Here is a 15,043-nt window from a genome sequence, read left to right as displayed (position 1 = left end):
TATCAGTTAATATAAGTTAATTAAATCTGTCTAATATGCTGGATAATGATTTTATTATTAAAATTTGCTCATTCCTCAAGAATGCAGTTGTCAAGGAATGAGTAAAAGCGGAAAAAATTTCATTCAATCATGCATGTTGGTATCTGTATAATTGAAAATATTTTTGAATCGAAACGTACCGAAGTTTCATGGAAATGAAAACGACGCATCTATTATGATGAAATATTCAAAAAAATTCCTTTACAAGTATTTTAAAAGCTATATGTGCAGTTTTTTTAAAAAAGACAATTCGTGTTTTATTTTCTATATACAGATATATACTTTCCAATCCGATGAATTATGAAGATGCTAAATTATATTCCTTTAATTTCCTATTTAAATTAAATAAGCTAAGCTGTAGAGATGTTGGGTTTCTTTTGGAAGCATGAAATGTCCCTCGATGGGACTCGATCCATGGACCTCTTGAATACGCGTCGAGCGTGCTGACCACTACACCACGAGGGCGGGAGAAATACCTTATATACTCCCCCTTTTAAATGGCGACTGGTGTTTCAGGGACCTAATCGCCAAATCTTGGTGGTGAAGAATCATCATTCACCATATTTTGGTTCGGGCGCCACTGTAGAGATATTAGTTTTTTTTTTTTTTTTTTTTTTTTTTTTTTTTTTTTTTTAAAGCATGAAATGTCAGCAATGCCTTTATCGTGTCTCTAACCACGGACCTCTCGAATACGCGTCGAGAGTGCTGACCACTACACCCCGAAGGCATGCTAAAAAGGCGAGAGAAATACCTTACCAAGCTACTTTCATATGAATATTCGAATCATGAATTTTGCATGGAACTGGTTTGCACGTCCATCAATTTAATTTTAGATTTTTTTAAATTTATGTTCCTTAGACTAATTTTAATTTAATTTATCTGCGTGATAAACTTCCCTTAACAAAAACATTCAATTTTTCTAGGAAAGAAGAGCAAACAAATATCACCTTCTATAGAAGTACGTAACAAATACGAATATTATTTTAAAAATAAGCAGCATTGTGATGACAGATATTTAAAATCACAGAGGGAAGAATTAACAGAAAAGAGAATAAGAGGAAAGTACGAAAATACACACGACTCAAGAAAAGGAACTGAGGAAAATGATAACGTATCTAAACACTCTTCAGAAAAAATAATGCATCATACTTCGGGACACTACAAATCCTCAGTTAAATCTCCGAAGAAGATGTATCGATCTGCTGAAGAAAGAAGCCGTTCTCTACAGCGAAAGATGAGTCCTTCTCTGAAACGTATATCAGTAACTCCTGAAAAACCTGCTTTACAAAATTACGTATCATTTTTTATTCCTAGAAGTCCACACAAGAGTTTACCAGCACAACCTGTAAAATCTTCCAAACATCCTCACGCGCAGGCTATTCTTCCAGGATCTAAGCAGGTATCACCAGGACATTTGAGACAGCATCGACAGTTCGATCCTCAGAAGAAACATGATTATCGTTCTCAGTACACAGACAAAACTAGCAGAATCTGTAGAAATGATTTGTCAGAAGAAGGGCAAATCGGTGAACCTTATGGCCATCGACATTTCTCCCGAGGAGACGTTATTCCTGATAGAAGACCCTCAATAAAAGACAGAACAAGATCAGTACAAAGTATCTCTACTCAGCCTTTTGTACCAAAAGTAAGCCAAGAAGAACGTCAAGGTAAGAAATAGATAATATTGTAATATATTTATTGTGGACTCCAAATAATAATAATATTTTCTGTGAGGAGAACTATCACCCCTAGATTATCTGCCCATCAAAAAGACAGACACAGCATTAAAACACTTCATATTTATTCTACCTCACCACGTCTGAGTGATTAAATTAAAATATACAAACATAAATTTCCCAGCCAATCTTGATCTGTCTTAAACTAAAAGCTTCCTTTCAAAATTGGATATAAATTCAACAATTTAAATCTAATTTGACTATAGACTACAAGCTTGGCTAGACCGCTTAAGAAATTCAAACTCCCGTTTATAGAAACAATCCCTAAACTCAATCGACATGTTTACTGCAAGACTAGGATTATCGTTGCCAACGAACTCAGCTTTAATTCGGCAACGCATCGGAGCTGTAAAACAAACTCTCATACTTTGATCCGTAAATCTCCAAATAAAGCTGGGTACCAATCAAATCTATAAAACTTGATCTCGTGGCAAAAAGAGACAACAAAAGAAAAAAGTAAATTAAACAATATTTCGTTGACAAAGATTAAACATTTATGTCCCACAATTATTTTCTTTATGAATGGTATGCTGTTAACCTTTAATTAGTAGGTTTACATGTTCCACAAGCCTAATTATTTCTTTAAATTAGCTGAGATTTATTATGCGTATCTTGGCATCCTGATTATTTTCAGTAAAAATAATTAAAAGTAATGTTTATTTCCTGGGATGAAAAAATTAATCTTCATTTCCTCGAATTTGAAAAATATCAGAGAAAAGTATATTTTAATTATGGGTCTAGAATACGGCACCCCCAATTAGTTAACCACGAGTTGTCTTTAAAGGTTAAAGCTCTTCTTCACGCTTTACACTTATTTTGTTATTCATTTTTTGGTTCAATGTTATTTTTTTTTTTTTGACTCTTCATGATTATAAATGGAACTCCGTTTAATTTCAGTGGTTTAATCATTTCGATATCAGTTTCCAAAAAAGCGTGTTTATATATAAAACGTATGACACTTAAGTTTAATTTCCTTACAATATTTATAAGTAATGACTAATATATTTCGATTGAATTCGTTTAGCTGTTATAGACGATGACGCTGATCAAAGTTCACCAAACACTTCCAAAACTAGCATCTGCACCGTATTTTTTGACGAAGATGATAACGCATCATCAAAAAGCAAAGAGGTGAGACAAATCGAAGATAATAAAAAAGATAAAGAACAAGACGAAAATGGTAAGTATGGTGAAATTTGTAAAATAGCAAAAAAATTTAAGATTTAATATGAGTGCAATTTTAAAAAACATATTCATTTCTTGTAAAGATTTAATAAATAAGTACTAATGCAAATTTCTGTTTTCAAATCATAAAGGCTAACTGGTACTATTCCATTAGCAACAAATTCTTCAGAGATTTGGTGTCAAACCACGAAACATCGCTAAATGTGGTTATCAGAAAAAAAAATTGTGATGTGGATAAGACATGACTTCCTAGTACGGCCTATTAAATTATGCACATTTTTTGCTGCATTTCTTTTTAAACGCATTTCCTCGAATTTCATTAGAGATATATTTCTCACGAAATTAATTCATTTCTCACTCCGTGGCATGGCAAAAATACATAAAACCTCAAAACACCTTCATTAAAACTGTAAAATACAGAAAAACATAAAACAAATAGAATTAAAAACAGTTAAAAAAACAGTTTTAACAGTTAAAATTAGACTTTCTAAGCAAAAAAAAAGTAATTCGGACAGCGGGCAGGAAAATAGATATCTCGGTTCACAAAACAAAACTGAAAGTTTACTGTTCGTCCCACTCGGCAAGAAATTGAGGCAGTTGTTCAGTTGGTGCAGAAATTGATTAAATTCACTGTTCTACTAAGAGTTTCAAATGTAAACAAATGGCTGCTTCGTCAGGCTTAGGAGCACTCAAACAATGTTTAAATTTGGATTACAACATTGCATGCAGACATTATTGCATGCAGATTAACTAAAGGCATAAAAACCATAACTGGAGCATAAGAACAACATCACTTTTAAATCAAAAAGCGCAATTTACTAACATATAAGAAGTAAAAACTGAGCTCACCGACACGGGTAATAGAGTGTGTATAAATATATATATATATATATATATATATAAATATATATATATATATAGTTTTGGTGCTGCCGATTGCAATCTAAAAACAATTTTCAAAACTACATGTTATAGTAGTCCCATATACAAAATTTCAACGTTCTGAATATATTCGTTTTTGAATTATGCGACTGTACGTATGTACATACGTACACGTACGTACAGACGTCACGAAAGAAATCTCTCCTGAATCTATTTTCTAATCCGTTTGGCGAAGAAGAGTCCTTTATGATGTCCGTAAGCATAAATATTACGCTAAATTATCGGTTAAATGGATTCGAGAGCTTTCAAAATGGATATTTTCGTTGAAATTTTATACCTGAAATTTTTCACGATTACAGTTCTTCCTTTACTTCGCACAAGGAAATAAAATTTGCCAAGAGCAACTTTGAAGATATTAATAATTATTAGCAGTTAGACGATTAATTAAACAATTATTAGCAGACAAGCTATTCGGCAAAATAACTTAACACGAATATCAATGATAATAGTGAAAATTACAAATACGTAAAGATAGCAATATAAAAATGTATTTTTCCCACAGGAGAATAATTTGCGTCTAGATGTGAAAGATGTTATCATATGTATCCATCAATATATTATAATTTTTTGCATGAGAAGAGCACGTGCTATATCTCAGTTTATAATGTGGTTATAAATATTTAGCATTTTTTTTTTTTTTTCTTTTCAGCGAATGATAAATAACGAAAATCTCCATTTTCAGTAACTATTCAAAGCATAATATGTATACGTAACTTAATATATAACCACAACGTTTAAAGATATCACGTTACTCCATCATCTAAAGTTAATCAGCATGTGTTTTATCAAAGTTTGAGGCATTTTTAACTGTTAGTGGAAACCGAGCAACTGAAAGGAGAGCACTAATATCGGTTCTTGAGATTCCCTTTTGAAAGAAGTGTCAAAATTATGAAACAGTAAACGATTTATAAGTTCAAACGTTTCATAAAATTAAGAACGTGTCTAATTATATTCCCATATTATTTTTCAGGTGCATTTGATGCAATGCATCAACAACATATCGCCCAAACTAGCGAAATCGGAGAAAGCGAAAAACATGCAGCTCGCAGAACCGGAAAGCAGCCAACACAGCTGAAAGGTATCAAAGCCAGAAAACATGTTTATCCTCATAAAATAGTACATCTCACTGATACGGGCAAGAGATTAAGCCAACACTTCAAAGAAGGGAAAACTGATTTGGACAGTAAAAGGGTGTTTCAACTAGATCACCTCACTCCCTCTGGAACTGATCCCTTTGTCGACATGCCACCGGAAGGATCCTCATTACAGACTTTCCCCAAATGCAACACATGGAGCGATGATCCTTTGCAAACTCTTAGCACAAAGGGACGGTGTATGGTAAATGAAGATTTGAAGGACAAAGAAAGTTCACCGTTAAGAGTTGTTGAAACATTTATTAACAGAGAAGCTTTGGAGAACTATCGCAATAAGTATGGTAACACATTAAGTAAAGAAAACTCAGCTGCAGTTAACGCGTTTGACCGGGAAGATTTTATGAAAGAGACAAAAAAATGTCAAGTTGGTCAACTTATAAAGAGCCGACGTTCAGCCTCAGATATCCAGCCTCATATCTAATATTGAAAACATTGCAGAGCTCATTCAACAACAAAAAATACCGTTGATGAATTTAGCAATAGTAACTCCTATTGGATGTCCTTATATTAAATAATACCATCTCAAAATTTGATAACATTTTCTATTTTTCCTGTAATCCATTAAAATGTTTTAATATTATATTATCTTGTTTTTGAGTTCCGATTTACTTTTTATATCAAATATAATACTATTTTAACAAACATGTAATACGTCTGTATATAATATAGTTCCAGAAGCAACAGAGAATATAATGTTGACAGTTATTTTTATAAGTATACTTGTGTTATCTTAATAATTATTCATTTAGATTATACTTTTCCAAAGCATGAGTTAAAAGTGCATAGTTTTCAGGGATAATGAAAATAAAATAAGCAATATTTAATTACAGGCAATAATAAATATTTTAATATTATCAATAATAATTATACCTATAATTTTCTACGAACTCCAATTTTAATGAAATTGCGTAGAACAAAAGCGTTTTACTGTTCAAATTCTTATTACTTATTATTTATCTAGTATTATCAATAGCACTACCGAGCAAAATCTTTGTTTTAAAAAACTATTTAACGCCTTCCTAAGACTCTGTAATGCATTAAAAGCACTAATATACTACATTAATATGGTGTTATCATCATGTTAGTTATCAAAAATTATTGCTTTTAATAGATCCCATAGTCACTCAAAATTTTGCTTCAATTTTTTGTAACTACAGTAGAGAAAACGTTATTCGAATGAAACTTCGGTAAATACAGGACGGTATTACACCATGTGAATTTTGCGTTACAATACCGTCTCAGCTGCATGTACCTTTTTTCATTTATGTGTTAGTATTGTGATTACATCAATGTTAAAAGGATCGTATATATATATATATATATAAAAAGAAAAAAACATGAAGCATTAAGCTATTAGTCCTGTTTAACGACGGTAGTATTAACCGAAGATCACTAAGCAGTTCAGTCAATACCGTCACACGTAAAGTACCTCACAATTTTGATACCTAAATATTTACAAAGATCTGACCTGCGAATACTATAAAGACTAATATACTAATATAATCTATTATATGTTATTATTAAATTGCACAGGGCAGTGCTAAAGCAGTTATAAAAATTATATTCCAAATTAAAATTTGTAAGCTACAACAAAACAAGAAATCTCTCAGTATTCCTAACCAACATTTACTTCATACAATATTATCAATAAATGACTTCAGATAATTTCCATGATAATGCATTTTTTTAATAAAACCATCATTTTTGAGTAAAATTACTTTTTGTATTGCTGTTGTTGTTGTTGTCTTACCCATATTGCATGGAACAATGGTTGCCAGAGCCTACTTCAAAGAGAGGTTGGTCTTATATTTTCCACCCCAATTTTGAGGGGCAGCACCGTGGGCAGGAATCCAGGGATCTCCCACCCCCTCTCCCCTTCCACCCATTTACACGAGAGGACTTTCAGCTCGACGGATATTTAGAGTACCGCCATGCCGCACCGACACTATACATTTACAATGCCTTCTCCGTGATATGAATCCGGGCTCTTCGGTACCGTAGTAGGCTCTCCTAACCACTATACCGTTTGGGCAACACTTTTTGTATTAAAAAAACTGAATACGCTTATCAATAATGAGAAACCGCACAAAGTTCATTTCAAAGAAATGAAAATGAAGGTTTTTAGGCTCATCCATTAAGTCTTAGTTTACAGCACCATTTACAATTAGCTTAATTTTGGTTGCATTCAGCCAACAGGAGTTTCATGTAAATATTAATGAGGGTTATTCAGATTAGTACATCAAACTCGAGCAGGAGATAAGCATCCATTGTTTAATTAGAACATAAGCGCATATCCTAAAAGATACTCAACTCCAAACTGGAATATGTTAACGAATATCCTGCTTTATTTACAAAAGCGCATTAAAAGGAAAGCCTCCACTTGTCTAGATCAGAGAAAAACTTAAAGTACCATTAATCTTCTCTTCGGACTTTAATTCCCTACAGCCACAAGTAAAATTTTTCGTCGCCTCAGCTTGTCAGATTAAATAGCACGCACACTGTATCATTTTTTATTTTCCTATTCGATGCATTCTGTGAAGGTAAGCGTTGTATAACAAAATTTGTCGAAGACATTAATAAACTGTTTGTACCTTTTTGTTACTCTGAGTGAAAATTTAATTTTCATATTATAAATAGAAAAGCCAGTAACAGTGATGTATAAAACGTTGAATATTTATATCTTTCATGGTATCAAATTTTCTCAAATATTTCTAATTTCTATTTTTTTGCTAAGATTGCATTAGAACTTTGCAGCAGAACGAGGTATATGGTAAAGAGCAAAGTGAAAACCGCTTAGTATATTTTAATAACTAATATGGCTTAAAACCTACAAGCATCAATCCTCAACTCTAACTTGGACCTAAAGCATAAAAAAGATGATTACTAACGTCCGTTTATAGCCAGTTCTTCCTGGGGAGGGGCGGTCAAAAAAAAGATTCAAAAACTTGTAAGTGATAATTAAGGTTTACTCAGAAATTATTGATTAGAGTTCAAAGGGAAATCATTTTTTGATTTACAAAATTCTAAATCATATTCTCCAAGTTAGTTTTAAAACAAAAATTAAAAAAAAAAAAAAAAAAAGTTCTATTACGACTTATAATGTATGCAACATAGACGACCAATTACAACAAATTTTCTTAAATTAAATTTCGAATGCTGTTAGTTATTTACATGCAAATCTTAAATATGAAGTTGAGATAGACAGTAATAACTGTGATGGGCTTCAAAACAGTGCTTATCCTCCTATTATCATTTAATAAAAACCATTGGTTTTAAATACGAAATGTTTAAAAATAACGTTTAAATTTATAAGATGTAGTTAAAGTTATCAAAAAGTAGAAAATAACCTTTTTAGCTATCATAAGATTTTTGCCATATGTAATAAAAATAAAGTCGTAAGACTACCGTCAATAATGCGTTTTAATTCAGAATTTCATTGTATACAGTCTCACATAGGGCGTCTTTAAATTAACGTTCACTTGTACCTAGTTCTGTAGAGCAGTAAGTATTCATCAAAAACCAATAGAAAAAAATTAAGGAAGGGACAGATTCTGTAACAGGTACATAATACACAGTCGAATTACACTAACAGGATCACCTGTTGATGTTAGGAATAATAATCATGGTATAGTGGTTAGACTAACCGCGGAGAATTCAGTAAGGTGTTGAAAAGTAATCAAAGAGATACGCGGTGTTAACCGCAGTGCAGTTTATAGGTGCTGGAGAATTCTTATTATAACATCCATGCTAGAGACCAGCGGCGTTCCAATAGATTCCAGTTGATTTAGTTTTACTCTAGAGAATTCAAGAGCCCGTGAAATTCAATAAATGCTTCCTCATGCTCATCCAACCACTCAATCATATTTTGTTCAGTGTGATTCGTCACACACTGACCTACTCGAAAATGCTATCAGTTCCAGGAGGAAAGGCGCGTATTGTCTGCAACGATTTTTTATTCTCTTATTTTTCTTGCCGTATGCGCTAACCTCCAGCCATCCGATAAAGCAAAAAATATGATTCATCAGAGAAGCAACTTTTACAAATATTATAGAAGACCACTGTTTGTAACAATGCAAATCCAGCCTCTTCCGCCTATGAACAGTCACTAGCAAAGCCACTTAAGTAGTAATCTTTGCTGAATTATCGTTTTGAACACATCATTTTGAATATAAATGCATAAGATTTAGGAAAAATAGGGTCGATTTGGCCCATACAGGTTGCAGCACTATTTTAAGAAACTAAGCGTATTAACCCCTATTCAATCGCAAGTAGAAACAAAATCCCAGCAGTTTCCAGAGCCATCCTGATCATACTGTGGTTAACGATTCTGTCTGCGGTAACGAAGGGCCCATAACGAAGTCGAATCCTGTAGAATTCACAAATGTTTAAAAGTGTCTATGCAGAATGGGGACAATTAAAATACTGGCGAGAAGTTCCTTTGGAGTGGATTGGTGGTAAAAGAAGAGACGTGAGAGACACTTGGATCGTCATTTGGGGGTTTTCTATCAAACTTAGGGCTGAGCTGCATATTTAGTGTGGTAGGATTGTACCTGTACAACCAGTGGGGAGATTCTGGTGTCTCGCTCACTTGTACCTGTACCTATAGTTTTCACAGAAGTAGAAGAGTTTTTGCAAGTTGAAATCAGTTGTAAGATTGTACCTAAAAAAATTATTTAACGTAGTTAAATTTATAGTAAAATTTAAATTGCAATTGAAATAACAACTTCAACGCTTATTACTCAGATAATAACTTAAGTCAAAATGCCCTTAAAAATAAATCTTTTTATTCTTTTCACAGTACAATAAAGATTAGAGAAAGATATAGATGCCTTTGTTTTCTGAGCTGTGTTTACTTCTTACTTATTGCTAAACAATGAGTTAGTTACTTACCGCAAAAGTGAGGACCAGATGAAAATTTTGACTCAGAACAGATTGCTTAGAATAAAATCACGAAAATGTTACAGCTAAATAGGATGCAATAAAATACATGGGATGAAAACCGATAGGGACAAAATGCAAAGATTCCAAATGATAATTATTTCTCGTCGGTTTGTAGAAAGGACTGCAATTAACTCAAACCTCATAAAAGAGGTCCCAACATTATTACAATAATTATAAAGTACGTTTTCATAGGATGCTAATAAATATCAAATAAAGTTTTTTCTTAATATATATCAACAAGGATTGCAATCTTATGTTCAGTGATATTTTTGATATTTTTATTCTAAAAGGGAAGGGAGGAAAACATAGGCATATTCTAATATTTTGCCACTTAACTATTTTTCTACTTAATTACAACGTTAATTTAAATTTATTTTTACTGCCATATTAAAAGTATAACTCTTATTATTAAATCTGACTTATTAAATTAATAACAATGCCTTACTGCGTATAAAAAATTGTTTTTTTAAACATTCACTGTTCTTCGAAAAGGTTGAAAGACTGCTTATTTGGATAACTTTAAGGAACGTAAAGAGATAGATGATGTGATTGATTTTTGAAGAATCATCTTTCCGAGATGCAAGCTAGAAAACACGAAATGTTGTGGAAATTTTTAATATACTCTAATTATCTCCAAACCTTCTATTTTTAATTCTCCTTTTAATGATAAAATATCATGGCAGAAGCTTGTTTAAATTAAGCACGTCGTGACTTTGATACTTATTTTTAATTTTAGGATTTCTTTTTATTTTATTTTTTAAAAGGCGTTTAGTTTTTTAGGTAAGGTTGCTTTCAGTTTCCTTTCTAAAGAATTATCTTTTGAAATTTTCCACTGAAAATTAATTAAGAACAATTTACAAAAGATGTCTTGGATGCAAAAATATTTGTTTGGAGTTAATATGACACGCATGACTAAAATTAAAAATGTCTCTGTTAAAAATTTAATACTTGTATGTGCGCTTTTAGAAACACGGGTTTCAGCATAAACAGTAACAGAATTTGGGTATGATTTACCCATACCTTTTCTAATATGAGTAACGGTTTGCAAAACTAAAATTTTACAGATCATTGAAATTACAAATATAGGATAGAATAATTTTAAATTAGTTTTCTTGAAATTAAATGCATTTTTACTAAATGTTCTAATTCTGCGTTATCCAGTATACTGAAGTTTTCCTTCATATATTCAAAAAGATACATTTCCTAATGCCAAATGATTTTTTTTATGTCACGGAAGCTCTTTCATCGGACAAAATTTCAAGAATTCCATGCAACATTCACTCAATTTTATTAATTACGTATATTTGACGAGTTCTGATTTTTTCACAGTAAAATATTTAAATACATTACGTCTTATCTATTAAATACGATTTCGTATGTTATTTCAAACCTGAAATGCTGCGAGTAATAAATATAGCAGCAAGTACATTTTTTGTAGCTCTTTAATACAGCGTTGCTAACAACATTTGATTCTTCTAAGAAAGAGTAATGTGTTCTTTCTGAGGAAAGAAAAACTCTCGATGAGAAAAAGAAATTGTTGAAGCCACATAGATTAATCTTCTGCTAAAATAAAAGTCATCAGTAAACGTCTTTAAGATATTTCCTTCTCACTGTTTCGGAATTTTGACTTCTTTTCACTTTTTTTTAGCTAATTTAGAGAAAAAAAACTAAGATTAATTTTTTAAAGCTTTAGACAAAGCATTTAGTAATTCTTGATGTTATTTTACTTCACAAAAGTTCTAATGTAAAATAAATGAGAAAATTTCTTGCAATTAATTTCACTGTATAATCTATGGATTTGAAAACAATCAAAATATATTTTAGCTTAATTAATCTTTTACGCAGCATATATCTCTCCAATTATAAATTTGTTTGTAAGATTACCAGAACTGCTTCGACTTTTTGATTAGATAAATTGATAAAACATTAAACCAGACTGCATAGATAAATATATTCGAATACTCAGATTACTTATGCTGGCCAATCTATTATTCCTTTGTGTTTTATAATTGAACTTTATGCTGCCTGAATGCATTAATTTTAATATCTCTTAATCTCCTCTTTATGTGTTTACATGCCGATCAAGAGATAAAGTTGTCAAAATAAAAATAAAATAATTGTTATATCTGTCTTAAATTTTAAAGTAAAGGAGAAATTAAAGACAGGTACAAAGTTTAATCAAGATTTAGCTTATATTAAATTTTGATTCTCCATTATGTTTGCATGAGCTTTATTAGGAAAACAAATTAAGATGAACAACACATTTGTACTTATTCAATTAAAAAAAAATAAACTGAAAACTGTATTCATAATGAGGTCTGTAACCCTTCAGAACCTTACGATATCACTCTTCTGAATACAAATAACTTTTGTCTATAATATACGCAGGATAGTTTCTTAATGTTGATGCGTTAAATCTTATTTATTTTTACATTATTGTTGTTGTTGTTATTTGCAATTATTATTGTTTTTACCTTAATTATTTACATTATCTTTTGCATGTCTATTTCTATTGCTTTAACCTTTCGGTTCTACCTCAATATTTTCTACATTCTATTTCTATATTTTTGGTTTGTCCCACCAAAAACGGAAAACCGTACAAATTGGCATGGATATAACTTATGTAACCCATAAAAGTTACCGCCTTGATTGGTTTTGTAATTGCTAATATTTACTATCCGATGTAAGTGACTGAGTCCAACTGATTTGAGTAAATAGCTGCTGAATTTAACTCATGTCATCTAGAAATTAACTATTTGTGGTTCTAGCTTTTGATTTGATATTAAAAGTTTTCTACGTGAAAGCTAAGTTTTATATTGGTCTGAGTTTTAAATTATCGACTTTTAAGTTAAACTATTGATTTCAATTCGTCATATGAATTTTAGTAACTTGCTTAATTTGTAGCCAGACTTTGGTAAACAAATATAATTATTGTTTACTGTTATTTAGAGTTTTTACCAAAAATAAGCTGATACCTTAAGTAAACGTAACTGAATTGCAAGTAACGATAAAAGAATGTTTTGCAATGTACGCCAGTGTATTAATACAGTAATCCCCCCCTTAACAGAAAAGCGCTTAAGGCGAACACTTGTTTACACAAAAAAGGTTTCAGTCCCGGCAGCGACGTACATGATCTTATATAAGGCGTTTTAACAGTTTTCCATTTTTTTCCCTGCTGTTTCTTTCCTCAGTTAAAATTTAAATGATTTGTATTTATTATAACTAAAGTATTTACATAAATTTACTAGTTACATATGAATTTTCAGCTCACCCAAACATGTCTTTATTCTCCAAAAGTTCTAGCAGCACTTTTCGATAGTCCTGCAAATAACTCTGTGGTTGTTTTCAGGACGCGACATGTAACATTATGTTACAAGCAGTAAGAGAGTGAGTAATGGCAAAGAGGAAGTAGACAGGAATAGCTCTGGAAATAAAATTAAAAATCCTAGAGGAAGTAGACCTTGGGGTAAATAAGAAAGGTATAATTGCCAAATCTGTCTTATCCACAATACTGAATGAAAGTAGGAAAATTCTTAATGCTTCTGTATCACATTCAGGGAATAAATATAAGCGATTTCTCAACGCTAAGTACAAAGTTGTCGAAACTTTAATCCTAGAACGTTCAATCATATGTGCGCTTTCCATGGGCATACATTTCAGTCAAAACAAACGAGACTGAAAGCTTCAGACAGTTTAGACAAATTTAGACATACAGTGGTATCCAAAATTGTGGACACTTTTGGAAATTTTTATGTTTTTGAACTTTGTACGATTATAGAAAACGTTACGTTTCACAAAATGCAAACTTGTATACATCATTTTAAAGAGAATTTATTACTGAATTCAATACAAAACACAAAATTCAATTATTTGCAACACAAAAAAGTTAAACGATAATAGTTATCGATATACATTAGATAGTGATGATTGCAATGAGTTATCAGTACTTAGTAGGGTACCCTTTATTTTTGATTACAGCTTCACATCGACTTTTCATTGAGCTGACAAGAGTTTTAAGCTCTTCTTTCGTTATTACATGATGCCAGGAAACAATTATAGCCTCAATTAGTTCCTTTTTATTTGATGAGCGCCTCATTCGGACAAGAGTTTTCAAACGGTGCCACAAGTTTTCGATAGGATTGAGGTCAGGACTGTTTTCTGGCCATGACAAAAATTTAATGCTCTTTGTACGAAATCACTCTTTCGATATTTTGGCCGTGTGGAAAGGAGCAGTATCCTGCTGAAAAATAAACGAAGCATTGTTGGGAAAGCGATCTCTGATGGAAGGTAGAAGTTTTGGTTCTAGAATAGTGTCAATGTATTTTCTGGCATTCAGTGTCCCATCGATGACATGAAGGCGACCAATACCATCTGCTGACATGCATGACCAAATCATAACACTAACTGGGTTCTTCACAGTTGCTTGAATGCAGTCAGGATGTAGCTCTTCTCCTATTCTACGTCTTACATATTTTCTCCCATCACTACCGAATAACGATATCATAGTTTCATCACTCCATATAACTTGTGACCACTGATCATCTGTCCAATTAATGTGTTCCTTTGCCCACTGTAGTCTTTTTTTTTCGTTGCTGAAATATTAATATTAAGATAAGGCTTTTTTCGTGGAATCCTACCTCTCAGTCCAACATCTGTTAATCTTCTCCTGATTGTTCTTGAACTGACAGAAACACCAGCATCATTCAGATCACTTCTGATGGCCGCTGATGACATTTTTCTATCTTGGAGCCATAGTCTTTTTATTCTTCTGTCATCAATAGATGTGGTGCACCTTTTTCGGCCTTTTACTCCTTTGTTTTTTATTGCATTTGTCTCCTGATATCGTAAACAAAACTTTCGGACTCCAGATGTAGTCACTGAACCACCCACCTGTCTTGCAATTTCAGCATAGGAAAGACCACTTTCTCGTAACACAATAATATTACATCTCTTTTTAAGTGTCCAATCTACTATTTTATTTGATGTCATTGCTTCTTGACTAAATATTAAAAATTTTTACAAAAATTCTATTTTTAATTGCAGTGT

The 15,043-nt window shown here is 31.9% G+C and overlaps 1 protein-coding gene across 1 annotated transcript; it reads left to right on the top strand.

The window, feature by feature from the left end:
• Positions 1 to 410: 410 nt before the first annotated feature.
• Positions 411 to 5,648, top strand: LOC118191510 (uncharacterized). Its single transcript, XM_035362319.2, has 3 exons — positions 411 to 1,706; positions 2,800 to 2,955; positions 4,873 to 5,648. Exons 1-3 carry the CDS (start codon positions 1,178 to 1,180, stop codon positions 5,475 to 5,477), a joined length of 1,290 nt encoding a protein of 429 aa, XP_035218210.2. The 5' UTR covers positions 411 to 1,177; the 3' UTR covers positions 5,478 to 5,648.
• The last annotated feature ends 9,395 nt before the right edge of the window (positions 5,649 to 15,043 follow it).

This window comes from Stegodyphus dumicola, chromosome 8 (assembly GCF_044657685.1).
Source record: "Stegodyphus dumicola isolate Sdum_Otavi_A_Nest chromosome 8, ASM4465768v1".
In the NCBI taxonomy this organism is placed as follows: Eukaryota; Metazoa; Arthropoda; class Arachnida; order Araneae; family Eresidae; genus Stegodyphus; species Stegodyphus dumicola.
This window is presented reverse-complemented; position numbering and strand designations above follow the sequence as displayed.